Source organism: Engystomops pustulosus, chromosome 7, assembly GCF_040894005.1.
Source record: "Engystomops pustulosus chromosome 7, aEngPut4.maternal, whole genome shotgun sequence".
In the NCBI taxonomy this organism is placed as follows: domain Eukaryota; kingdom Metazoa; phylum Chordata; class Amphibia; order Anura; family Leptodactylidae; genus Engystomops; species Engystomops pustulosus.
Window position 1 is genome coordinate 26,362,085 of NC_092417.1, and position 27,941 is coordinate 26,390,025.

Here is a 27,941-nt window from a genome sequence, read left to right on the forward strand (position 1 = left end):
GTCGGCAATCCACGACATCACCTGTTCGCACTGTTCTGGCCTCAACAGTGCTCTACCACGAGTCCCAGTAACTTCAGACATGAACCTAGGGAGTGTAGCTCTGCGGCGTTCCCCTGCTCCCTCATCAGCAGGTGGTGTCTCACCCCACCCAGGACCACGGCCTCTGACCCCTGCAGTAGTTGGACGCCCACGTCCCCGCCCTCGTCCTCGTCCTCTACCCCTAGCCCTCGGGTTAAACATTTTGAAAATGAAAGTTATATAACTTTAATTTTTTTTTTAACTTTTTTTTGTGTTTTTTTGTGTTTTTTAGTTTTTTTTGTGTTTTTTAGTTTTTAAAACCAAACAATGCTAACCTGTTGCTATGGCTATTTTCTAGCCAAGTATGAAAGCACACTGCTATGCCAGATGAGATGACGCTGAGTTATGAAAAAATAAACGTAAAATAAAAAGAAACTGGCAGACTGTGCCTAATTGAAATCCAACCCCTAATAAATTTTCCCACTTCGGTCTTTGCGATGGATATGTGCGTCACTAAGTGCTAAACACAGCGGTCGCAAGTCTCACTCCAAATTCCTCACAATTGGCTAGTAGATGCACTGCAGCAAGGACAGCCACCAGCAGATCAACCAGAAATAAAATATATATAACGCTATTGTAGGCGTAAGTAAGCCGTTTGGATTCTCCTTTGGCTATTTTCTAGCCAAGTATGAAAGCACACTGATGAGATGACGCTGAGTTATGAAAAAATAAACGTAAAATAAAAAGAAACTGCCAGACTGTGCCTAATTGAAATCAAACCCCTAATAAATTTTCCCACTTTGGTGTTTGAGGTGGATATGTGTGTCACTAAGAGCTAAACACAACGGTAGCAAGTCCCCCTGCAAATTCCTCACAATATGGTACTAGCTGCACTACTAGTGCCAGCAAGCCCAGCCACAAGCAAACAAAAAAAAAAAAAGTATAACGTTATTGTAGCCCTAAGAAGGGCTGTTGGGTTCTTGTTGAATCACTCCTGCCTAACACTATTCTAATAGAACACCCTAACGCTTTCCCTGACCAGCAGCAGCTCTCTCCCTAGCGGCATCCAGACACAGAATGATCCGAGCAGCGCGGGCAGCGGCTAGTCTATCCCACGGTCACCTGATCTGGCCAGCCAACCACTGCTATCGACGTGTAAGGGTACCACGTCATGCTGGGTGGAGTGCAGAGTCTCCTGGCTTGTGATTGGCTCTGTTTCTGGCCGCCAAAAAGCAAAACGGCGGGAGCTGCCATTTTCTCGAGCGGGCGAAGTATTCGTCCGAGCAACGAGCAGTTTCGAGTACGCTAATGCTTGAACGAGCATCAAGCTCGTACGAGTATGTTCGCTCATCTCTAGTTTTAACCCATGCCTACCCAAACTCATACATGTAGCATCCATAGAAAGAAAAAATGGCACTCACCGATCACGAGCAGGAGAACTTTATTTAGGAAGGAGTCAGGACAGGGGTGATGCACGCCACGATTTCTCAAGCCTCGGACATCGCGAGATCTCGGGACGCAGGTAATATACCCGCCCCGAGTGCGCGTAGTCCTAGCAACGAGACAACAACATACAGCAAGCACACAGTATCATGAGTGTCGCCACGGGCACATAACAAGTACGTAACAATCTGTAATGTCAAAGCATGATACATAGTTTAAAAATACGCAGCAAAAGTTGCGGCTTAAATGTGTAACATTTAAATACTCAGTAAGGTATAATATCCAATATTCAGCAAAATAACAGTATATGAATAGACAAAAGAGGGAGTGACAGACCAGAGAGGATAAGTCAGCAGGACGTTAGTAGTGACAGGACACAAGGGGGAATAATCCTATGAGTACAATACATAAGGCAATGCATTCAGGGTACAACATAGAGACGAACACGGCAAACTGGATGTAGTTGTACATATTGCTGGCGGGGTGCATAAATCAAAGAAAGACACTAAGGTCATTCCTATTGTTCAAGCCCATGGGTCCTAGCGCATTGTACTTCAAAATAAGTCTAGCCTCAAGGCGGAGCAAATCTTTTGGGCGATTACCCCCCTGGGGGTCAATTTCAACTTTCTCGAGACCCGCAAATCTCAGAGCTTCAGGGTTCCCCCCATGACTATCCCTAACATGACTAATGAGACAGGGACATCCTTTTCTTGTGTGAATCGAGTGGCAGTGTTCGCGGAATCTAGTAAAGAGGTTGCTGATAGTTTTCCCGATATAGAAAAATTTACATGAGCATAACACCACATAAACAACAAAGGTGGATCGACAATTAATAAAGGAATTCACTATGTGTTGTTTGTCACCCAACCCAAGGGGCAAATTGTGCACCACGAACAACTGTGTTTTTGTGATATCTATAAACTGATTGACTACTAGGGTACTATAGGAAAAAGCTGATGAATAGGGAAACGTATTGGATGTTCATCCTAAAAATGGTCCAACCTTTGGGTATTAAATTGAGACAGGACTTAATCCTATGTTACTAATTTTAGATATATAGTCTCTTTGTACTGTTTTCTGCAATACTCTAACTTTGTTTCCCGCAGCACCTACAATACTAGTACCAGAGGATGTCTAATATTCCTTTCTTTTTGTTGCCCGCGATGTTCTTTATGCAGATTTAGTAGTCAACCAGTTTATAGATATGTATTTACATAGTTAACTTTCTGATGGTACTTGTTTTAGCATTTCATAAGTCTTTTCAAATTTGTATATGATCGCGATCTTCCCTGGAGGCGGAGCATTTTGGGTCACGTGATGCGGGTCACGTGACTGTGATGTCACGTGCCGTGTCACGTGACTGTGACGTCACACGCCAGGAGAGGCTGCGATCTTTAAATAGCTGCAACATGCAATATGAAAGCAGACCATGAGTAAGCTCACCTGAGCGAAACACGTAGGTCATTTCCTGCACACCATGATTTAAGAGATTGTGTACCTTGCCTGAAGATTTTATATTATCTGGAACCTTAATAAAAGCAAGATTTTATAATCACACTCCCCTGAGACGCTGGATTACCTTTTTTCGTTTGGAATAACTTATATGTGATGTATGTATGCTGTATCTGCAATGTGTATATGTTATATGTACACTGTGTATGATGTGTGTATATACTACACTCACCGGCCACTTTATTAGGTACACCTCTCCAACTGCTCGTTAACACTTAATTTCTAATCAGCCAATCACTTGTTGGCGGCAACAAGTGCATTTAGGCATGTAGACATGGTCAAGACAATCTCCTGCAGTTCAAACCGTGCATCAGTATGGGGAAGAAAGGTGATTTGAGTGCCTCTGAACGTGGCATGGTTGTTGGTGCCAGAAGGGCTCGTCTGAGTATTTCAGAAACTGCTGATCTACTGGGATTTTCACGCACAACCATATCTAGGGTTTACAGAGAATGGTCCGAAAAAGAAAAAACATCAGTGAGCGGCAGTTCTGTGTGCGGAAATGCCTTGTTGATGCCAGAGGTCAGAGGAGAATGGGCAGACTAGTTCGAGCTGATAGAAAGGCAACAGTGACTCAAATCGCCACCCGTTACAACCAAGGTAGGCAGAAGAGCATCTCTGAATGCACAGTACGTCGAACTTTGAGGCAGATGGGCTACAGCAGCAGAAGACCACACCGGGTGCCACTCCTTTCAGCTAAGAACAGGAAACTGAGACTACAATTTACACAAGCACATCGAAATTGGACAGTAGAAGATTGGAAAAACGTTGCCTGGTCTGATGAGTCTCGATTTCTGCTGCGACATTCGGATGGTAGGGTCAGAATTTGGCGTCAGTCAGAATTTGGCGTCAACAACATGAAAGCATGGATCCATCCTGCCTTGTATCCACGGTTCAGGATGCTGGTGGTGGTGTCATGATGTGGGGAATATTTTCTTGGCACTCTTTGGGCCCCTTGGTACCAATTGAGCATCGTTGCAACACCACAGCCTACCTGAGTATTGTTGCTGACCATGTCCATCCATTTATGACCACAATGTACCCAACATCTGATGGCTACTTTCAGCAGGATAATGCGCCATGTCATAAAGCTAGAATCATCTCAGACTGGTTTCTTGAACATGACAATGAGTTCACTGTACTCAAATGGCCTCCACAGTCACCAGATCTCAATCCAATAGAGCATCTTTGGGATGTGGTGGAATGGGAGATTCGCATCATGGATGTGCAGCCGACAAATCTGTGGCAACTGTGTGATGCCATCATGTCAATATGGACCAAAATCTCTGAGGAGCTTCCAGCACCTTGTTGAATCTATGCCATGAAGAATTGAGGCAGTTCTGAAGGCAAAAGGGGGTCCAACCCGTTACTAGCATGGTGTACCTAAAAAAGTGGCCGGTGAGTGTATATGTGTGTATATATGCTGTACGTTTGCATATGGCACTGTATGTGTGTATATATGCTCTATATGTGCGCGCATGAGTAGATAAATTTGTGATTGTAACTCGAATGTGTATACAAATATGTATATTTTTTAAGTGAGAAGGGGGTCCCATTCATAAGCCTGCCCTGCTTCTCCTAGTAACGCCCCTGCCGATACATCATCAGGGATCGGCGATCACGTTCTGGATACTATGAAGAAATATTATGAAGAAAAGCAACATTAAATAATAATTCCGCTATTTATATAGTGCACACAGATTACACAGCGCTGCACAAATCTTGCCAAATCAGTCCCTGTCCCCATTGGGCTCACAATCTAATCAACCTACCAGTATGATATGGAGTGTGGGAGGAAACACTGATATCAGGGCTACACACGCATAGTAGAACACACTAATCTGTATAGTTTTTATGTTTTTTATGTTCATAATAGCATTCATAACATGTGAAACCTATGTCACTATCTGCTAGTTAATCAATATGATTGGCTGATAAACATAATACACCTATCATAAGAAAAAAGCCAATTTGAAAAAAAATGTGTAGTAAAATAATACAAAAAATGGTCTTCCTACCAAAAACTGTGACCTTTGCTAATTATCAGCTTTTCTTTTATAATCTTATGTTTGTTCCTATTCCTCTGAGAGATCTAAGACTTGCTATGTATTGCATTTACTGTTGATGCTTCTTAGGGTATTGTGACATACAGGTTAAATGCAGACAATGGGGCATATTTACTAAGGGTCCATGGCCGCACTTTTGTCTGACTTTCCGACTTTTTCGAGATTAGCGCCACTGTGACAGATATTAAATTGGGGATTGTGTCGAACGGGATCGGATTTTGGCGCAGCTGCGCTGGATTTCATGCAACAGAAATCTGGGGCCTGCCGTCAGACGATCCGACTGATTCGGATTTAACTTTCAAATTGTGTCGCAAGACATGCACCAGGAGAAGATGATCTCTGGTGGACCTGAGCGGGGAAGCGACTCATATAAATGAGCCCCAACGAGGTAACTTTTCTCGAAGAAGCATCTATCAATACATTACATCTTCAAGGATAGTGATAGTGTCTTACCAGGTGGAGACATTGGTCACAGATAATTCTATTTATAGCAAATATTGGACCAATTTCATAGGTCTCCACTTAACTTTACCATATGTCCATCTTATAAGTTAGACAACACAATACTACACCACACTCTCAAATGTGTCAATACTACACCACACTCTCAAATAGTAAATAAACGTCAGACAAAAATCTGGCATTTATTTGTACACAGTACTTTAATATTGCACTTTAATATTATAGTATTATATTACGTAATGCAATTTTGTGGATATAAATTTTGGATGTTTTTTTTGGTTCACTGTTTATATATGGTATATATGAAATAACAATTTTTTTGGTTTTTTTTATACATCATGCACTTCATTAGCACAGAGTCACTTCACACAGCACAACATGCACCTTCTTAAACACCAGATATGTGTATTTCACATATCTGGTTCACTCGCATCTGTCATGGGTGCCCCTATGATCCATGTCTCGAATCGAAGGCACATCCGTGCCCCTCTCCGTAGTGGCACCCCATTGCGAGTGAACTCACCTCTCCTCATTCCTGTTTCCGTCCCGTCAACGCATGAGTCCCTGTTTCCTAGACCAGTGGTGGCTAACCTTTTAGAGACTGAGTGCCCAAATTGCAAACCAAAGTCAACATATCTATCACAAAGTGCCGACACAGGAATTTAGCCCAATATTGCCATCAATATCGCTATACAAGGGCCAAATAATACTGCTACATGATGACCACTACCATTACAACAACATAAATACCCCAATACTGATAATAAAGACTACTATACAAATAATAATATCACTAACCTAGAGAAAACAGTGATTCATTTTACTGCTGTACAAGAATAAATAATACCGGAATACAGTGATAAATATTGCCACCATACAGAGATAAATAATAGCACTGATGAATATTACAGCCATATTTCTAGGGATAAATATTACAGCCATACATATAGGGGTAAATGTTACAATCATACATACAGGGATACATATTATAGCCATATACACAGGGATAAATATTACTGTCATATATACAGGGATACATGTTATGGCCATATATATATATATATACATATAAAAAAAAAGCTCTGAGAAATAGTGGCAAAGTCACGTATCAGAACCGCGCCTACTGTCATTGTTTACTTTTACCCACGATCACTGTCAGGTATAAAAGGCCCATTGGATAATGGGTGATCTCTGCTGGATTGCCCGGGAAAGTGGTGGAGTGACTATAGATTTTTTAATTATTTTATCTGAAATTCTAATACAAGTATGAATAAGCTTCCACCAGCCAGTGTTGTTGTGGGCATAACTTCTGTACTTACATGGTGGTCTGCAGTAAAGGAAACTACAATTCTCAGCAGATCCATAGGTCCCTAAGGGCATGTTGGGAGTTATAGATACACACAGGAAAAGAGGAATAGTAACTAGCTATGGAGTGTCAGTCCTCACCTTTATAATCCCCTGAGCAGGGAAGGAAGGTCCCGGAGGAACTCATGAAGAGCTGCCTTATGCCCTCTCCCCTCTCTCTACTTATGTCATGTGCTGCTGTGTGTAGTAGCAGCGGAGAGAGTGTGTAACTCTATGTGTTGCCACTTGTTTTAAGTTCATTGGTGTCACAGGACACCAGTACAATTAATAGCACAGAGTAGCCCTGGGGATTCTCTGCAGCTCCGGCCGTGCTGTAACATTTCCTGCCTGGCCGGAGCTCTGATTATGAACTGAACCTGTGTCTCGGGGAAGATGCACATGCAGACAGAGAGGGCTCTGCATGCCCTCTGTGGCACGCGTGCCACAGGTTCGCCACCACTACCCCAGACCATCACGCTTTGCGGCAGGCTCTGGTGAAGACCGGGTGCCACTTAGATTCCAGTTCCAGGTGTTGGCTTGTGTTATCATCCGCGATAGTCCAGAGAGTTCACTAACCCCGAATCCTGACAACATCCTGTAATATGATCTGCACTTTATGCTTATGTGTTTTCACGAGACATACAATTTATTTCTGATTGTATAATATAAGTTTTGTCGTATATTATGGCGTATATTGATTTTAGAACATTGTATTTGATATGGTGATTGTTGTGCAAATATACACTCACCGGCCACTTTATTAGGTATACCTGTCCAACTGCTCGTTAACACTTAATTTCTAATCAGCCAATCACATGGCGGCAACTCAGTGCATTTAGGCATGTAGACATGGTCAAGACAATCTCCTGCAGTTCAAACCGAGCATCAGTATGGGGAAGAAAGGTGATTTGAGGCCTTTGAACGTGGCATGGTTGTTGGTGCCAGAAGGGCTGGTCTGAGTATTTCAGAAACTGCTGATCTACTGGGATTTTCACACAACCATCTCTAGGGTTTACAGAGAATGGTCCGAAAAAGAAAAAACATCCAGTGAGCGGCAGTTCTGTGGGCGGAAATGCCTTGTTGAAGCCAGAGGTCAGAGGAGAATGGGCAGACTGGTTTGAGCTGATAGAAAGGCAACAGTGACTCAAATCGCCACCCGTCACAACCAAGGTAGGCAGAAGAGCATCTCTGAACGCACAGTATGTCGAACTTTGAGGCAGATGGGCTACAGCAGCAGAAGACCACACCGGGTGCCACTCCTTTCAGCTAAGAACAGGAAACTGAGGCTACAATTTGCACAAGCTCATTGAAATTGGACAGTAGAAGATTGGAAAAACGTTGCCTGGTCTGATGAGTCTCGATTTCTGCTGAGACATTCGGATGGTAGGGTCAGAATTTGGCATCAACAACATGAAAGCATAGATCCATCCTGCCTTGTATCCACGGTTCCTGCTGCTGGTGGTGGTGTCATGGTATGGGGAATATTTTCTTGGCACTCTTTGGGCCCCTTGGTACCAATTGAGAATCGTTGCAAGGCCACAGCCTACCTGAGCATTGTTGCTGACCATGTCCATCCCTTAATGACCACAATGTACCCAACATCTGATGGCTACTTTCAGCAGGATAATGCGCCATGTCATAAAGCTGGAATCATCTCAGACTGGTTTCTTGAACATGACAATGAGTTCACTGTACTCAAATGGCCTCCACAGTCACCAGATCTCAATCCAATAGAGCATCTTTGGGATGTGGTGGAACAGGAGATTCGCATCATGGATGTGCAGCCGACAAATCTGCGGCAACTGTGTGATGTCATCATGTCAATATGGACCAAAATCTCTGAGGAGCTTCCAGCACCTTGTTGTATCTATGCCACGAAGAATTGAGGCAGTTCTGAAGGCAAAAGGTGGTCCAACACGTTACTAGCATGGTGTACCTAATAAAGTGGCCGGTGAGTGTATATAAATATACAGTCCCGATGTATAGATATTGGTAACTAATATGTTACAACAATGGTGTATAATCATGGACTGTGCGTACCAAAGAGCAGGAAGCCACAGTTATGTATTACATATTTTATATACAGGCGGTTCCCTACTTAAGGACACCCAACTTACAGATGACCCCTAGTTACAGACAGACCTCTCTGTCCCCTGAAATTTCTGGTAAAAAATTTGTCTGGAGTTACAATTATAATATACAATTCCAACTTACATACAAATTGAACTTAAAAACAAAACTAAGGACCCTATACTGTACGTAACCCGGGGACTGCCTGTATCTCTCTTAATTGTGTGAACAGTGATATAACTATTTGATCACTATATTCTTTGTTCCAACATTCATGTCCATAATCTGTGCATCCAATGACCACTCACCTGTCAGAGTCCGTTCAGGTGTGAACAGGAGTGATGGGACATGCCTTATACTCGAGTATATATGGTAATTAGTTATTTAAATTTTAGATAGAAAAATAGCAGAAAAATGCTATTGACATACAATGTAATAAAGAATTAGAATGTTACTGGCCATTTATTCAGACACAGGACAGAAAATGACCACTGGTCACATGTCCACATCACATGTCCAGCATCTGCCTGAGCAGATCATGTGATCATCACTATGCATGGCTGCATTTGGTTGGTTTCAGTGCATTCAGTATGGCCAGTGCTGTGGTGATATGCAGTAATGGCAACTACACATCATTACTATGGTAACATAGCAGGACATGGGTTTTTGTACCAGACGTTCATATTCCCAAAAAACCCTTTTAAGGAATCATTAAATATTAAAAATAATGATTTATCTATTATAGTAAATAGTTCATGCAGTACCCAGGGTGTATACCATCTGGGCCGGTGACGGATTTAGCAGACACTAGTGACCTGGAGGTCATTTTGCTGGGCCTGGCACTGCTCCTCCTTTTCCTCCTTGAAGAAAGGAAGTGGTAGCGGTCCAGCTGCCGGGTTGTTTCACTCAAATGGCCCTTTCCACATCCTGGTATCTGCTCCATGTTTGACAATTCTTCTGGACCCCCATAAGAAGCCAAGGGGGCTTAGCGGAGCATACGTTGGGAGCACTTAGTGCCCCAGTCAATGTAGAGATAGTACCATACATAGACAGAACAGTTAGCATTGACACCTACCCTAGGATAACCTTGTACTCCCAGCCATCCACCTCTGTATTGCTCTTTACGGAGTGCGGTCTGACCCTCGGCAGCTTCAGTAGTCAGGTGACCGCATCACGTGAGCACTGTTTGTACACTGCTCCTATATGATTATTGGAGAGGCCCGATACTAAAAATTGTAAGAAGTGGACTGTAATTTGTTGTGTTAGTAATTGTCTCTCATTTCTAGTTGTTGTCTGTTCCATTTGGAGTACAGCAGGAGAAATTTGATTTACATTTAGAGTTGATTGATAACGGGACAGGTTGATTTCACACATGTGATAAGGCTAAGCGATTATCTGCCATATCTGCCATATACAAACATTTCATCAATTAGATAATATTAAAAAAAATGTTCCGATGTGAAGATAATTTCTCATAAATGTAGTGATACTATCCTTTAGAAACAAGACTGTGTCCTTGGATACGGCCAGCTCTGCTGGAGTGATTGCACAAGGAAACAAAAAGTTTCTGAATATTAAATGTCAGAGGAGTTACTCGGACACAGCCGTCCTGCAGTAATGAACGCTAAATCCATGTGGTCAGGAAGGACTCAATAGCACATGTCTGGCCATTGCTGCCAAAATGCAAGGTGGTCGTATCCGAGGAAGCTATCTGGTTTCTAAGGGTCAACATGACAACATTTATGAGAAATTATCTTCACACAGGAACATTTTTTTTAATAACATCCAATATAAGAAATGTTTACATATGGCAAATGAATTTAATTAAATGTGAATGCCCAGATGGGAAAACCCCTTTAACCCTTTAGTTCTTCCAGAACATGACAAAACAAATAAAAAAACTGAAGGAAACAGGTCAAGTTTATTAAATATGATCAACTTTAATTTATCCAGAAAATTCACTTTTCAGCTCTACTTTGATATCTTGAATTCTCGAGGGGCACGTCACATTGTGATATATTCTCCTGTATCTACAACACGAAAGAGGTAAGAACAATCATTACTTATATAATGAAAAATATTTAGATGTTTTATTAGTGATTATTAGTTATGAAACTAGTGTGGATATATGGGGTCAAGAGGTAACAGTACCACCCGAGTTCTGCTTCTTGAAAGGCCCGAGAGACCTTGTAATTATGGTGGTTATTATTGATGAATGCTAACCGCGGGCACCTTATGAGTTTCTCAGTTAGAATATCTGATATAGCTAAAGTTGAGGGATAACACAAGTTGAGGTCCATGAGGGAAATCCCAACCCCCCCTCCCCCCTTCCCTAGAAGGGTCTTGGTAGTGCCCAGGGGAACTTACTTTGAGGGGCCCATGAGTCAATCCACACTGCTCCGGTACCAGGGATAACACCGTCACTGGTAGTACAGTCCCCTGGTACCGGAGCAGTGTGGATTGGCTCATGGGTAAGACTCCTTTCACGCCAACTGGATTGATTTAGTTCTTGTTTGACTTTAACAATGTTAATACGAGATAGAAGTTTGTATGTGAATCTATAAAGTGTTTTCCGATCTGAATGTTGGTCATCCACTCTACATATACTGTATCCTACATATACTGTATCTACTTTGTGGAACCTGTATAGGCACATGATAGTTTCTACCTTCTGTGTTTGTTTGTACTAATGGTGATAACTCCCCTTCTGTGTACCCTCACCTATGGCCTGATATGTAACTCACATATTATTTGACATTTCTTCATTAAGACAGAATAATATTTCAAGACAATTTTTTATGGTCTTGTTCTGACTCCACAGTATTGTGGGGGACAGTATTGGTATCATATTGAATTTGGTGTTCATGACATTGTAGTGTCTATGGAAAACATTGGGGCACATTTACTTAGGGTCCGTCGTACGCATTCTTGTCGGGTTTGCTGAATTTTTCAGTTTTTCACAGAATTGCCCGGGTTTTTGGCGCACGCGATCGGATTGGCGCCGGATTTCATGCGCCACAAGTCGGGGGGCGTGGCCGTTGGACAACCCGACTGATGCGGACAAACCACAACATTTAAAAACCAAATTGTGTCGCTAGATCAGCTCTCACATACACCAGGAAGAAGAAGGTGAAGAATAAAGTGACACATGCATGAAATTGGACGCACGATCTTAGTAAATCATGGCAGCTCCGAATCCTCGTCGGACATTCCGGATAGGCGCCGTCAACGGGACAGGTAAGTAAATGTGCCCCACTGTCTTGCTTCCCAATCTCTATAATATATATATGCATATAAGTATATATCCATATACTGTGTATAGATGCATAAACTGTATATATAGATGTATAGATGCATATAGATGTATAGATGCGTATACTGTGTATAGATGTACAGATACATATACTGTATTTATTCATATATTTATATAAGCATATATATGTTCACATTTACATGTGCACATGTGTCTTTTTGTAAATGCTGTGTATATGGTATGTATGTATATGCTGAATATACTGTGTGTGTGTGTATGTGTATTTGCCGTATGTGTGTGTGTGTATATGCTGTATATACTGAATGTGTGTGTATTTGCCGTATGTGTGTATATGATGGGAAGGGAGGCCCCCATGCAGAAATCTGCTATGGGGCCCAGCCTCTCCTAGTTGTGCCCCTCCACAAAATGACACAGTCGGCTCTCCTACATCTCTGCTATTCCACATCACACTAGATCTACTGTGCCCTCCTGCTGTGCCTCCCCAGATAAACAACTTATCTGTCTGTAGCACGTAGTTCTGCTCATGCTGCTGCTGCGGGCAGGAACTCCGATTCTGTGTATCAGCCTGTGAGTTCCGTGCTGGACTGCAGGGGGCAGAGCTACATTGTAGAGAGCAGAGATAGAAACTCCACAGCACTGCCGTCACACAGAAATCCAAGATGGTGTCCCCTGACCCGAAGTCAGAAGTTACAGGGTCATGTCTAGGGGCAACTGAAATTGTGTACACCAGAACTGATAGAGGCAGGTTGGACTTATATCTGTGAAATGCTGCATTTTTGTTAATAACAGTGAATCAGAGAATGTGTTATTGTGTTATGAGTACATATAAGAAACTTGTCTTCGTGGGAATACCCCTTTAAGGAATTTGTTTAGTGAACAAAAAATTGATACAGTTTCTTATGAAAATTGATGGCTCATAGACCCTACTAATGTCATCTTCTCTATGGTATGTAAAACAGAATTTTCTGATGAGTGATTAAATATTGTTTTAAAAAAATATTATTAATATTAATTATCAACTCACAAGTTTCACCAATTCAGGGTAAAAGGAATTCCATAAATGACATTTTTGTGTGTTCCAGTTTTGCTGCACATCAATGTCGTCCACTTTCAGAATTGCGTAACTTTGTTCTTCTTCTGAATACCGAGGCCATTTAAAATCATCATCACTTGGATTTCTGTAGGGTATAAAAACAAAAATAGGATATAATTAGAAATGGATCATAAAGCTCTTGGTAAATCCCTTTATAAAATAAATGTCATACATCATACTATTTGTCTATACTGCAAAAACCAAACAAGTGGAATTATTGGGTCCTTAAAAAAAATCTATTTTATTGAGTACAAATATATCACATACAGTCTATAAAATTTGTTCAATACAAAAGATGAATTTCTATCGGGCCTGTTACATATGAAAGAGTTCACGTATATTTAAGCATGCCTAATATCAAATTCTCAAAAAGGGCAGTGATCACACGGAAATAGCATAAACTATAATTATATAGTAAAAGGTAAAGTATCAATACATAACTAGTGACCAATGTGTTCCTGTTAAATATCATATACACATATGCATTAGGACTTCTCTCCAAAGAGGCAACAGGTCACTAGTTTCACACTCCCACCGCAACATAGCTAATTAGTCCCAAAAATATTGTGTATACGGAACCAGTTGCTACAAACATTTTCTTTTTACCAATTTTGTGAAATCATTGCTTATATACCCTCCTAAGGGCTTTAATTTGGGGCATGGGATCTAGTAAAAGGTAGGTGGCACCTCACACATATTGTTGGTCTCACCAACTTCATCAGGGGTAAGTGCCACAAGTAAGTATGGTCGGCATTTATGCACTAAAGACCCATCACACTCATCCCCGTTGTCAGCGGGCACCACATCTGGGGTATTGGGTGTGTATACGCTGTAAGTGTGTGTGTGGTGTGTTTATACTCTATATTGTATATGCTGTTTGTCTGTATATTGTTTTGTAAGTATGTGTATATTTGCCATAAGTGTGTATATGTGATGTGTATATGCTGCATGGGTGTATATGGCAGAATATGTACAGTATGTATGTATATGTGGTGTCTAAATACTGTACATATGTTTTGCTGTATGTGTATGTTTGTAAATACATATATGGGTTTAAATATTCTTCTATAAAACCTGTGTGATTGTAGAAAACATGCGTGAGTATACATATATGTATATTTTTATGGGGGGAGGGGGGCTCATTCAGAAGTCTGCTATACGGCCCTGCACCTCCTAGTTACTCCACTGCTTGTGAGTGCCACCCACATCTTACTAGGTCCCTGGCCCAACTTTACAGGCCTTAGGAGTGGTACGACCCAGTAGAGTCTGTCTGCAGTATATAACTGATGTTTGCACAGGATTGTGTTGTTTATTTGATTCTCGCTCTATGACTCAGATATTTTCTGTTTTACTGGCATATAATACCTTGCAGCAAGCTTTTTATATCATATTATGTCATGATTTACATCATTTATATTACAAGAGCAGTAGGTGAGGGATCCGTGTCCTACATTTTATTGTAAGGGGAGTGACTAGGGACACTTTATTATAACCCTCCTAGCATAGGTCTTCTGTACCATTTGTACAGTTGATTTTAACTAATTGATATTAAATGTTTGTCTAGATTGACTGGATTGGATTTTATCTGACACACTAAGATAAGATAAGATAAGATAATCCTTTATTAGTCCCACAGTGGGGAAATTCACAGCGTTACAGCAGCAGAGAGGGTACAGAGAGTGAAGTACAACAATAATATTAGGGATAAATGAACAAAAAGAAAAGGGGGATAAAAAGACAAAAAAGAGACAGTTTGATGTTTAGTCTGTGGATGGGACCTGCAGGGACTGGTTAGGTGGGGGGCGCAGGTTACTTCTGTTTGGGCCTTGTTTGTTGAACAGCCTGATGGCAGCGGGGAGGAATGACTTACGATAACGCTCCCTCTCACACTTGGGGTGAAGCAGTCGGTCACTGAATGTGCTCCCCAATGCCACCACAGTCTCATGCAAGGAATGGGAGCTATTCTCCAGAATAGACTTCAACTTACACAGTGTCCTCCTCTCAGCTACCACCTGCACTGTGTCAAGAGGACCCCCCAGGACAGAACTAGCTTTCCTAATCAGTTTGTCCAGTCTGCTCCTCTCCGTCGCTGAGATGCTGCTTCCCCAACAGACTATGCCAAAGAAGATGGCTGGTGCCACTACAGAGTTGAAGAAGCTCTTAAGAAGAGCCCCCCGCACTCCGAATGCCCTCAGCCTCCTCAGCAGGTGTAGCCGGCTCTGACCCCTCCTGTGAAGTGCATTTATGTTCTCTGCCCACTCCAGTTTATTGTTGAGGAGGACACCCAAGTACTTATAGGATTTCACTGCCTCAATGTCTGCACTAGTTCTGCATTGCTAATTTTTTTAATCAAGTATAGATCAAGTATTAGATATAATGTTGGATATGAGACAAAAACAGACAAAATTTCAGCTTCAATTCACAACATGAACCACATTGAAATCTCACATTTGAAAAAAAAAAATAGAAAAGAAACAGTAAAAATAATAAGAATTAAAAAAAATAATGAAAACATCATGTTGTTAATCTCACAGTGGTTAAAGGTGCTCTGTCCTGGAGGTACTCTGTGCCGGAGTTCACAAAAAGTGCATTGTCCGTCTCCAATTCACTAAGATTGTGAACCCGATTTCACGAATGTGTCGCTTCCCCGCTGTGGTCTCACAAAGTTCACCATCTTTAGTGGTGCATGTAAGTGTTAGGGCTTGTAACACAATTTGAAAGTTAAATCCTGCACTCAGTCCGAATCAGTCATATCGCCCAACAGCACGTCCCCTAAATTGTGCCGCATGGAAGCCAACGCAGCTGCGCCAAAACAGGGTTGCATGCGCCACAATCGCAACGCACTCACTACTTAATACCCATGCAAGCCTTTTTTCCATTGAAAAAAAGTGCACAGTCCAAAAAAAGTGTGTCGCAAAGTGGCGCGTAGTAAATGTGCCCCAGTTTCTTACATGCAATGGAAAAAAAAACAACCACTCTTCCTCTCGATATGGTTACAATCCATCCATTTACTTGAAATTATCAATTTCAAATTCCTGCAATGCTGAATTTGACAAGGTATTTGACCTAATCATCATCTGTTGTTTCTACCACTGAGCCCTAACCACTGCCCTCCAAGTCCATCTGTACATCACAGAAAGCCACAGCAGTAGTCAGTTGGGTTTCATCATCATCATCATCATAGGCCTCTTCTGAGGTCCATACCCTCTTCATCCAACATAGTCTTGGGAATCTTGCAACTCTATGTTTGGGGCAGGAGCAGGTTGGATTAGCCACAGATTCCCAGCTAAGAGAGACATCATACAGCTGAGTGACAGCTCCATGACTTTTCTCTGAGACCGCAAAGCCTAGCAAAGATAATCCCATGGAAGTTGATGCGCTGTTTGCCATGTAATTGACCAATTGCTTCAACTTTGTGTGGCCTATTGGGGCCTACCAGTGTACGCTGCCCACTGGGTGCCTGCTTGTACCAGAGGACGTTCGAGCAGGCAGATATGGAACCCATCCTCTACCTGCAGCAGCAGCACCACGGCCCATTTTTAAAAAAAGTTCCAGTACCATTTGAGGATATAGGTGAAGTAATAACAAAGACACTACATTGTAGTACTGTGTGATGCATTTAGTTCTAAAATTGATAGTGCAAGTTTTCACTGATATGAATGCAACATCCCCCACTGGGGCCTAGCCTTTTCTTGGGGCCTGGAGGCAGCCGGGCCCAGAATACCAGAGTGGTTGGTGGTTGCAGCCTAGGCACGCTGATGTCAAGGTGCTTAGTATGGGGATCAGGGGGCTGTCCTACAGCCTGGCAGGTCTCCAGCAGGTGGTGTGTGTAAGAAATATGGAAGGAGAGGCTGATGTACTGGTTTTACCGGGGGCAACCCCTTAATGTCCGTAATTTATGTCCCTGGGTGATGGATGGGCAGCCCTTGGTGGTACAGCCTTAACCGGGGAACAGATGGAGGCAACGTAGTGCAAAAAAACTCATTTATTAGAACAACTGCAGGCAACGAGCCAAAACGATCTTGGAACACATTTTGGATTACTGGAGATTCCAGGTTAATGGAGTGGTCATGGAGAGTGGTCCTCAGGCTGGGATGGAGCTATGTCTAGTTGTGGATGCTGCAGCTTTTATCCTGGGATTAGCTGAGTGCTAGTGCTTATGGAGCACGGACACGGTTTCTCTCCTCTGTGACAGGATGTGCTCTATATTGAAAGCTGAGGCCTAAGAAGCCTGTGGTAAGAGCATGTGCTCTCAGTGCTTTCTGGAACTCAACAGAGCTAGATCCTAAGAGACTGACTTAGCCCCTCCCTGTCCAGGGTTTTTTTTATTATCACGGTCAGGTGATGGCTTACTCTCCAATCACACTCCAGTGTACTTGGTGCAAAACAGTTGGTAGACAGAATTACATCCACTTAACCCTTGACTGTTCAGGCAGAATCTACAGCTGCTGATTACCTAATAACCCAGTGTTAGAACTTAGTAGAAGGTTCATGACTCCTTCAAGACAGCTCCTAACCAGGAGAGGGCGTTGTTCGCAACTACCCCTCTGCCCATGTATTGTCAGGGGTGTTGCACAAATACTTGTAAAACCGGTAAAGCGAAGCAACACTGACTCATATAGGTCTAATTTTTCTATTTTATCTTAAAAATTTAAGTTGGAACTGCAAACTATACTGTGACTGCCCCTTTAAGATTTTGCTGAATGATGCAGGAACTGCAAACTATACTGATATTGTGCTTTTAAGATATTGTTGATAGATGGAGTAAATGCTAGAAATTTCTTCACAATTATTTGCAATTATTTCAGATTTCCACCTGTCTCTAATAACATAAATACCCTGAACAGGACAGTCATCGGTATGTTAGATGTCTCTTTCTGTCTTACTGAGCCTATGGAGAGCAACAACCTCTCCCCAGCTCTGTTCCCTTTCTGTTATGTCATCTGGACATGTGAACCCGTTCTTATACAGCAAAGCCCCATGTCCCATCTGGCCAATCACAGCTTTGGCCACAGATTACATGCCAGTGGTTGCTAAGGGGTTTCAAGCGGGTTGTTTGGCTGCTCAGCTGTCAGTCAATCAGCTTGGCCCATTTTCCTGAAACACAAACCCAAAGCGTTCATGCACTTTGTGGGTTCATGGCTGCTAAAACCGACAAATTTTGTTCGGTCTGGAATTTGGCGTTTCAGACCTGCTAGACACAGATTGCTATAATTAAAGGAAACCTACCATTTAGAATGGTAGGGGTAAGCTGTAAACACCAAGCACCAGCTCAGGGTGAGCTGGTGCCGGTGCTTAGTTTCGTTAGTGTTAAAACCGCGGTATCACGGTTTTAACACTTTTTAAACTTTATAGCAGAAACTGCTTCGGTGCTGCGTGCGCACAATCGTGCGCGCGCCTACATAGGAAATGCCGCAGGCGTTGCGCGCGCACGGTCGCGCGCAGCGCCGAAGCGGCTTCTGCTATAAAGTTTAAAAAGTGTTAAAACCGCGATACCGCGGTTTTAACACTAACGAAACTAAGCACCGGCACCAGCTCACCCTGAGCTGGTGCTCGGTGTTTACAGCTTAAACCTACCATTCTAAATGGTAGGTTTCCTTTAAAAGGAATTCAAAGAAGAAACAACATCTATTAAGTGGTGTTTTTATTCTAACTACCCTCCCAAAAGTTTTAGTCTTAAGAAAATTATGTGCTGTTCATTTGTCTTTCTTCATCAAATCATTCTATTTAAAGGGTCTAAGAGGTTGTCAAGTCTGGGGGGGGGGGGGGGGGGGTTAAATTATAAAGAGCCACGACTCACCTCCTCGGGTGTTCCTTTTCAGCTGTGTCATTGCCTTTCACTGGGGGTTTCTCTTTTTAGACAGAAGCTGGCGGTGACACCAAATTGACAGCCATGTACATATTACACCCTCAACTGCCACTGTAGCAGTCATGTGAGTGTCAGTATTATATCACCACTGGCCTCTGTACAGAAAGATCATCAGTGATGGGTGGGGGCTGTGGAGTCATACTTTGCCACAATTTTTTTGTTATACTAGTTGAGAAAGTGTACAATTTCTGGCAACTTACAACAATTATGTTGTAGAAATTGTCATAAAAATCCCCCAGTATAATTTTTTCACAAATTCGATGACTTTGAAAAACAATGGGATGATTATTAGATGTAAAAACTTTTACAAATGTAATAGAGGCAGTCCCTGGGTTATGTACAAGATAAGTACAAACCTATGGAACCTAAGTTGAATTTGTATGCAAGTCGGAAAGGTATATTTTATAATTGTAGCTCCAGAAAGATTTTTTTTGTCCCAGTGACAATTAGATTTTCAACATTTTTTGCTGTAATGGGACCAAGGATGATCAATAAAGCTTCATTACAGACAAATTACAGCTGATCATTGCAGCCTAGGACTAAAGTAAAGCATCCAGAGAGCTTCATCAGAGATCACAGTGGCCAGAGAGGTCCGTCTGTAACTAGGGGTCGTCGGTAAGTCGAGTGTACTTAAGTACACCTGTACTCATACAGAACCACCTGTACTCATACAGTGTTTTACTTCCATAACATTATCCATAGTGTTGGACTTACCCATTTCTGGCAAAGTTGGCCCATATTTTCATAAGTCGTCTGCTAAATATTTGTTCTTGATTGGTGAATTTTTGAGGTGAAATAAGTGGGTGTCCAAATAACATTGTCACTTCTGCACCATGTATGACACCCATCCATTCCGGAAGAGTTTCTATTGATGGACGATGAGCATATTCATAGACAAATACATTATTTTTAGCCTTAACAACAAAGTTTGCAAAATACTTTGCAGGACATGTAAAAAAATTGTCTTTCAGTATTTTCTCCAAGGCATCACGGTTTTTCTCTTTGTTTTTTGCGTCATTCCAGTCTTTATATAATAGCATCACTGATTTTACATTTATATCATCTTCTGATGGAAAGTAAAATTTTAAACCATCTTTGAGTTGTTCAGTGGTGATTAAACTTTCATTTTTTACACTAATCCCTGGAGCGCCCATCAATGTCAATGTGCTACCATCATCCTTGGCTACTCCTATCAAAATATCAGTATTCACCTTTGAATATTTTACTAGACTTTTAGGGAAATCAGTTAAAAAGTCATCATCCAAAATTGGCACAAAAAATGTCAAGGTAGGTCCAGTCATACCCAAAATTTGCGTACTAGTTAACTTGTTGGCATCAACTTTTTGCAAGCAGGCTATAGTGGCATCATCATCTTCTGTAGGACAGTCAACAGACTTGGCTAGTTTCAAGGATAATTTCCTTGTTGATTCCTGGGATCGAAAAGCCCAGTCTGCTGTAGGTGATCCACTTTGCATAATGGCTCTTTTGAAATAAGGACGGCTCCCGGGACTGATCACATGATACCCCACAGAAACACCTTCAGCACTTATCCCAAAAATTGTTACACTCTCCGGATTTCCACCAAAAGCTGCTATATTTTCATGAACCCATTGAAGGGCCAGTCTTTGGTCAAACAAACCTGCATTTCCTGGAGCTTTTGCATTTCCTGGGAAAGCTAAGAAACCCAGCGCCCCCACTCTGTAGTTCATTGACACTACAATCACGTTCTCGGAGGCTGCCAGCACACTTCCATCGTATAGGTCTAAAGCTGAGGAACCAGAATAAAATGCTCCTCCATAGATGTGAACCATGACAGATGCAGGTGTAGAAATGGATTCTGGGACCCAAACATTCAGACTAAGACAGTCTTCACTCATTTCATTTTTTACGCTCCACATATCGGTACCAATCGCCTCACTGAAATGTTCAGCTTCTTCTTTATTCTGGTAGCAAGAGTTTCCATAACTGGTGGCCTGGTAAATGCCCTCCCATGGTGCCCTTGGTTCTGGTTTTTGGAACCTTTTTTCCCCAGTTGGTGCCTCTGCATATGGAATCCCCAGGTAGGCCGTGACAGTGTGAGATATCACTGACTTCTTTATTCCACTTACTTTCCCTTGTTTTGTCTCTATAATTGTGTCATCTTCAGTCGTAACACATACAGCAAACATAGTCAGTATCACCAAGCAGATTATGTTGCAGTAAGACCACATATGTTTGTCCATCATATCTAAAAATTTTAAAAAATAATATTTTAATATTAAGGGGAACATGGGAATTTTATTTAATATATGGTTTCTAGAAATAGATACGAATATGAATTAATTCCAGAGGGACCCGTGTCACAGGAGGTTCCAAAGTTCATAACTAATTAGGTTGATGCTGGTACTGATTGTGGCCATTAACCTGTTAGGTGTTGTGGTCAAACCCAACTACTGCATCTAGCAAAACTGCACATGGGGGCTGCCATCATATTTAAATGCTGATCCGCGCCAAAATTCCCTCTTCCCCGGTCTTTCTTTGAATGGTGTTAAAGGGGTTGTCCGAAAGATATAAAAAAAAAACTAAAGGTGGGCGGAGGGGGCTGTTTAAAAAAATAAAGATCTACTTACCTTCCGGCACCCTCCGGTGTCCCGCGCTGCTGTCTCTCTGATCCGGGCGCCATGTAAACAAGCATGGCCTCTGGAGCAGCGCTGGACTCAGCTTCTGGCCGGCCTTGGCCGTCCCTTTTCACAGCACTGTGTATGCGGGCCTGATGGTTGTCAGGTCGGGCCGGAAGCTGAGTCCAGCGCTGCTTCGGCGGCCATGTTTACATGGTGCCCAGACCGGAGCGACAGCAGCGCGAGACACCAGAGGGCGCCGGAAGGTAAGTAGAACTTCATAACTCTCAGACAATCCCATAACTTTCATTAGGCAGACTACAAAATACTCACAATATATTCACAATATACAGCAATGCAGTTGATTACAATCAGATCCCCCCTAGATTTTGAATACCCTGGGGGAGTTGGGAAAACCGAATTTATCGTAATTTATTTTAAGTTTTAAAAAAAATATGTAAAAAAATGTAAAAACTGAAAAATTGAAATCTCCTAGAACACTTAATAACATAATTAGACAATTAAAAAGCATTTTAGGTATCCCTGTCTCCCAATGTGTCCTATATATAAAACTATTTTACTGACAGTGAACCATGTAACAGAAAATAGCATCTAAATGTCTGAATCAACACTTTTTCATGATGTTGCCTCCCATAAAAATTTGAATGAAAGAACAGGTGAAGACTTGACACACCAAAATTTTGTGAGTGGACCTTAAAGGCATTTGCTATGGACAGTGTTGGGGTCTTAGATGAGACTTCAGGGTTGCCATAGCAGCAGTCGCCACCCCCAATCAGAAAGGGGACCCTGATGTATTTAAATGCTGCGGTTGCATTGACCAAAGCATTTAAAGGGCTAACACAGGTTTGTTATAGGGGGATGTCAGCTGTAAATTACAGCTATATTATAATGTACCAACCCCCCCAGTTCCCCCAGTAGCACCTGTTAGAAGCCCCTGCCTACTATATATTATCAATTCAGCTCCAGTATATAGCCTGCCGCCCCTGCACCCAGTATATAGCAATTCAGCTCCAGTATATAGCCTGCAGCCCCTGCATCCAGTATATAGCCATTCACCCCCAGTATATAGCCTGCAGCCCCTGCCCCCACTATATAGCCATTCAACCCCAGTATATAGCCTGTGACCCTATCCCCAGTATATAGCTAGTAAGCCCCTGCCCCCTGTTTACAGCCAGCTAGTCCCTGCCCCCAGTATACAGCTAGCTACTCTATGCTCCCTAGTTTACAGCCAGCTAGCCCTTGCCCCCTAGTATTTAGAGTGACAGCCTCTGACCCCTAGTATACAGCCAGAAGCCCCTGCACCCAGTAGCCTCAGCCCACTATAGATAGCAATTCAGCTCCAGTATATATCCTGCAGCCCCTGCATCCAGTAAATAGCTATAGAGCTCCAGTATATAGCCTGCAGCCCCTGCACCCAGTATATAGCCATTCAACCCCAGTATATAGCCTGCAGCCCCTGCCCCCACTATCTAGCCATTCAACTCCAGTATATAGCCTGTGGCCCCTGTCCCCAATGTATAGCCATTCAGGCCCAGTATATAGCCTGAAGCCCTTGCCCCCTCTATATAGCCATTCAGCCCTAGTATACGGCCTTCCATATGTGAAATATAGTAACAAGTGCAATAAAAAATGCGTATCTCACCTGTCTTGTCAGTCTATTGATCTATATTCTATATCTGTCTGAATATTTTAACTCCTCTTCCATCAAAATGAAACCTAAGCCTATTAACATAAAGTCCAAGCCAACACGGTAGATTAAATATTAACAGAAATGTGTTAAGATAAGTAAGAATTTACCTGAACTTTGTAATGTCATACAATGTCATTACTTTGGAACTGTCAATATATATATATATATATATATATATATATATATATATATATATACACACAGTGCCTATAAGTAGTATTCAACCCCCTGCAGATTTAGCAGGTTTGATAAGAAGCAAATAAGTTAGAGCCTTCAAACTTCAAACAGGAGCAGGATTTATTAACAGATGCATAAATCTTACAAACCAAAAAGTTATGTTGCTCAGTTAAATTTTAATAAATTTTAAACATAAAAGTGTGGGTCAATTATTATTCAACCCCTCAAGCCACCAGAATTCTGTTTGGTTCCCCTAAAGTATTAAGAAGTAGTTCAGGCACAAAGAACAATGAGCTTCACATGTTTGGATTAATTATCTGTTTTTCCAGCCTTTTCTGACTATTTAAGACCCTTCCCAAACTTGTGAACAGCACTCATACATGGTCAACATGGGAAAGGCAAAGGAGCATTCCAAGGCCTTTAGAGACAAGATCGTGGAGGGTCACAAGGCTGGCAAGGGATACAAAACCCTTTCCAAGGAGTTGGGCCTACCTGTCTCCACTGTTGGGAGCATCATCCGGAAGTGGAAGGCTTGTGGAACTACTGTTAGCCAGTTACCATCCCTACAGTCAAGCATGGTGGTGGCAGCATCATGCTGTGGGGCTGCTTCTCAGCTAAGGGGTCTGGCCATCTGGTCCGCATCCATGGGAAGATGGATAGCACGGCCTACTTGGAGATTTTGGCCAAGAACCTCCGCTCCTCCATCAAGGATCTTAAGATGCGTCGTCATTTCATCTTCCAACAAGACAACGACCCAAAGCACACAGCCAAGAAAACCAAGGCCTGTTTCAAGAGGGAAAAAATCAAGGTATTGCAGTGGCCTAGTCAGTCTCCTGACCTTAACCCAATTGAAAACTTGTGGAAGGAGCTCAAAATTAAAGTTCACATGAGATACCCAAAGAACCTGGATAACTTGGAGAAGATCTGCATGGAGTGGGCCAAGATAACTCCAGAGACCTGTGCCGGCCCGATCAGGTCTTATAAAAGACGATTATTAGCTGTAATTGCAAACAAGGGTTAATCCACAAAATATTAAACCTAGGGGTTGAATAATAATTGACCCACACTTTTAGGTTTAAAATTAATTAAAATATAACTAAGCAACATAACTTTTTGGTTTGTAAGATTTATGCATCTGTTAATAAATCCTGCTCTTGTTTGAAGTTTGAAGGCTCTAACTTATTTGCTTCTTATCAAACCTGCTAAATCTGCAGGGGATTGAATACTACTTGTAGGCACTATATATATATATATATATATATATATATATATATATATATATATGTATGTATATATAAAATACAAGCTGTGGACCAGCACAATGACTCACAGTCCCGAAATTTGGAAGCCTCACAAATACCCCGACGCACGCCGTACTAGTACTGGTGCATTGAGAGGGCTCACGGTAACACCCACGATCAGTGCTAGATTTCCTGCTGATCGCTGCCAGCATTGCAGCCGGCGGCTTCAAAAAGATGGCGTCTCATGGGCGCCGCCATCTTGCCAAGAATAGTCGTTCCCTGTGACGTCATTGGGGAGCGGCGATCCATTGCCACGACAAACTCAGGTTTTCCAAAGATACAAGGTTGACTCGTATTAACCCTATCATTACAATGTGCTATCATACTGTAGTATAGCAGTATATGATAGGATCGATCAGACAACCTAGGGTTAAAGTAAAAGGGGTCTGAAAAATAGTAAAAATTAAAAAAAAGTTTTAAAAAAATTATAATTAAAAAACCTAAAAATTCTTATCACCCCCTTTCCCTAGAACTGATATAAATATTAATAAACAGTAAAAATCATAAACACGCCGAGTTCGAAAATGCCCGGTCTCTTGAAATATAATAACATTTTTTCACTGTGTTTAACTGTAATGGAAAATAGCGCCTAAAGACAAAAATGGCACTTTTGTGCCATTTTGAAAAATATAAAAAAATAAAATCAATAAAAAGTGATCAAAATGTTGCACAGTCCTAAAAATGATCGCAATGAAAACATCATCAAAAGTCTAAAAAAATGACACCAATCACAGCTCCGTACGCCAAAGTATGAAAAGGTTATTAGCGCCAGAAGATGGCAAAAAAAAAAAAAATATTTGTACAGGTTTTCATTTTTGTAAATGTATGAAAATATTATAAAACCTATACAAATTTTGTATCTCTGTGATCGCACCGTCCCTAAGAATAAAGTAGGCATGTCATTTTGGGCGAACAGTGATGCCGTAAAATCCAAGCCCACAAGAAAACGTTGCAAATGCTTTATTTTGACCATTTTCAGTGTTTTTTTTGTTTTCACACTTCCCAGTACACGGCATGGAATATTAAATACCATCACTATGAAGTGCAATTTGTTACACAGAAACCAAACCACCACAGAGCTCTTTACGTGGAAAAATAAAAAATGTATAGATTTTTGAAGGTGGGGAGTGAAAAATGGAAGTGAAAAAACTAAAAAGAGCCATGTTGTAAGAGGATACCCTACTACCAGGTATATAAAGTATATATACACAGTAAAACAGCACTCCTGGAGACATTAAGTGGTTGTATTCACCCATGGAACAGTTGTAATGTTTCAGCTCCTCAATCAAGCTATATTCAAGATTTTCAACTTTTTTTTTTTCCAAATGCCATTTTTTTGGAAACTTTGTGAAATTGTGAAATACAGAGCACCAATAGGATCAATCTCCCAATCATGCAAAGGTCACGAAGGACGACTATTGAGGAACAAAGAATACAAAACGTCATATAATATCTAAAGGTCTGTTAGGATCAGTGGATCCTCTGGACCACCGCGGGAGATGGAACTAGCCGACACCTGGGACAGGAGTCTAAGTGGCACCTGGTTTTCCCCAGAGCCCACCGCAAAGTGGGTTGGACTTGCTGCGGTGGGATACCACCAGGTCGTTCCCAGGTGGGACTAGCCTGCGGTGGCAGCCGAAGTTGAGGTACCTTAGCGGATGACAATCTCGTAGTCAGGTCCAGGCACAGGCTCAGGGCAGGTGGCAGAGATGCAAGGTCAAGTCCAAGTCCGGGGTCAGCCACAGGCAAGTGGGAACTGGAACACAGGCACACAGAACACAGCAACACGGAGGAACTCGGGTAACACTGCAATACAGGACTCAGGAGCGGGGACACACAGGTACGCAGGAATACACAGGAACGCAGGAATACTGGCTTGGAAGCTTTCTCTTAGGCTTTGAGGCATAAAGATCCAGCAGTGCAGGAAGGGAGGTGCCAGATTATAAAGTGGAGGTTTTCAGCCAGTGCATCGATTAGCGTTGCTCTGGCCCTTTAAATTTTCGGCAGCCACCGCGCGCGCACCCTAGGAGGGCAAGAGCAGGATCCGGGAGACAGATGGCGGGGCTGCAGTGGGGGCACACGGAGGGGATGCAGGGACAGGGATCGGGGGAACACCCGTGACAAGGTCCATGAGTAAAAGTCCATATCCAGCAGATCTCACTTAGGTCAATATGTCTGGGGTCTTTATTTAACCATTATAAAGATCATACGGAAACATTAAAACAAAAATTTCAGGAACACCTCACTTCACCTCACGAACGTGTAAAGAAGCTGCCCAAGGGTCTGCATATCCTTTATACAGGAATAAAGGTCTAAAGAGAAGAAGGTGCCACTCGCTTTCAGGAAAAGGAAATCAAGGTCTTAGCTGCAGATAAGATATCGAGAAAGAGCTTTGCCCTATTCTTCAGGCCAGAGGCCAAGTATCGACGGGTGTGTCTATGGGTTTCTAAAAGATTGTGTACTGTTTCCAGAATGAGGTTATGTAACTAAATTCCTAAAAGACACAATATAGAGAGGTCACTGCAGAGTCACATCGCCAACAAACATCTGGGGAGAAGGGATCTAGTTTGTATAGCAGTTCTGGAGTGTAATACCAAATCATTAGGATCATGCATTGGTTTTCCGTGTAGAGAGTGTAACGCATTTTTCGGACTCTAAGGCGCACAAAATATCCTTTGAATTTTCTCAGAAATCAAAGGTGCGCCTTATAGTCCAGTGCACCTTATATATGAACAACAGTTACCTTGAACTGTGCACAGGTCTGCCACCTGCTGGTCATTCATCCTTATAATCAGGTGCGCCTTATATATGAACCTAGACATTTTAGCAGGCAATTATTGATGGTGCGCCTTCTAATCAGGTGCGCCTTATATATGAACCGTACTTACAGACAACAGCTTCCTTGTACTGTGCACAGGTCTGCCACCTGCTGGTCATTCAGCCTTACAATCAGGTGCGCCTTATAATCCAGTGCGTCTTATATATGAACCTAGACGTTTTAGCAGGC

At 42.1% G+C, this 27,941-nt stretch overlaps 2 protein-coding genes across 2 annotated transcripts in view; both read right to left on the reverse strand.

The window, feature by feature from the left end:
- LOC140069452 (cholinesterase-like) overlaps window positions 1-27,941 on the reverse strand; it is a 269,951-nt gene that overhangs the window by 142,066 nt on the left and 99,944 nt on the right. The gene's annotated exons all lie outside the window — the stretch shown is intronic.
- Window positions 10,815-23,504, reverse strand: LOC140069449 (cholinesterase-like). Its single transcript, XM_072115151.1, has 4 exons — window positions 23,409-23,504; window positions 19,863-21,375; window positions 13,211-13,364; window positions 10,815-10,942 (listed from the first exon to the last, which is right to left on the reverse strand). The coding sequence occupies exons 2-4, from the start codon at window positions 21,371-21,373 to the stop codon at window positions 10,871-10,873; spliced, it is 1,737 nt and encodes a 578-aa protein (XP_071971252.1). The 5' UTR covers window positions 21,374-21,375; window positions 23,409-23,504; the 3' UTR covers window positions 10,815-10,870.

Excerpts from the sequence above, each read along its gene's own strand:
- LOC140069449 (XM_072115151.1), bottom strand. The coding sequence starts at position 21,373 with ATGATGGACAAACATATGTGGTCTTACTGCAACATAATCTGCTTGGTG. Across the intron at positions 13,365-19,862 it reads GCCAACTTTGCCAGAAATGG|AAATCCAAGTGATGATGATT; the intron begins GTAAGTCCAACA and ends TATACCCTACAG. Across the intron at positions 10,943-13,210 it reads ACCCTGAATTGGTGAAACTT|ATACAGGAGAATATATCACA; the intron begins GTGAGTTGATAA and ends TTCGTGTTGTAG.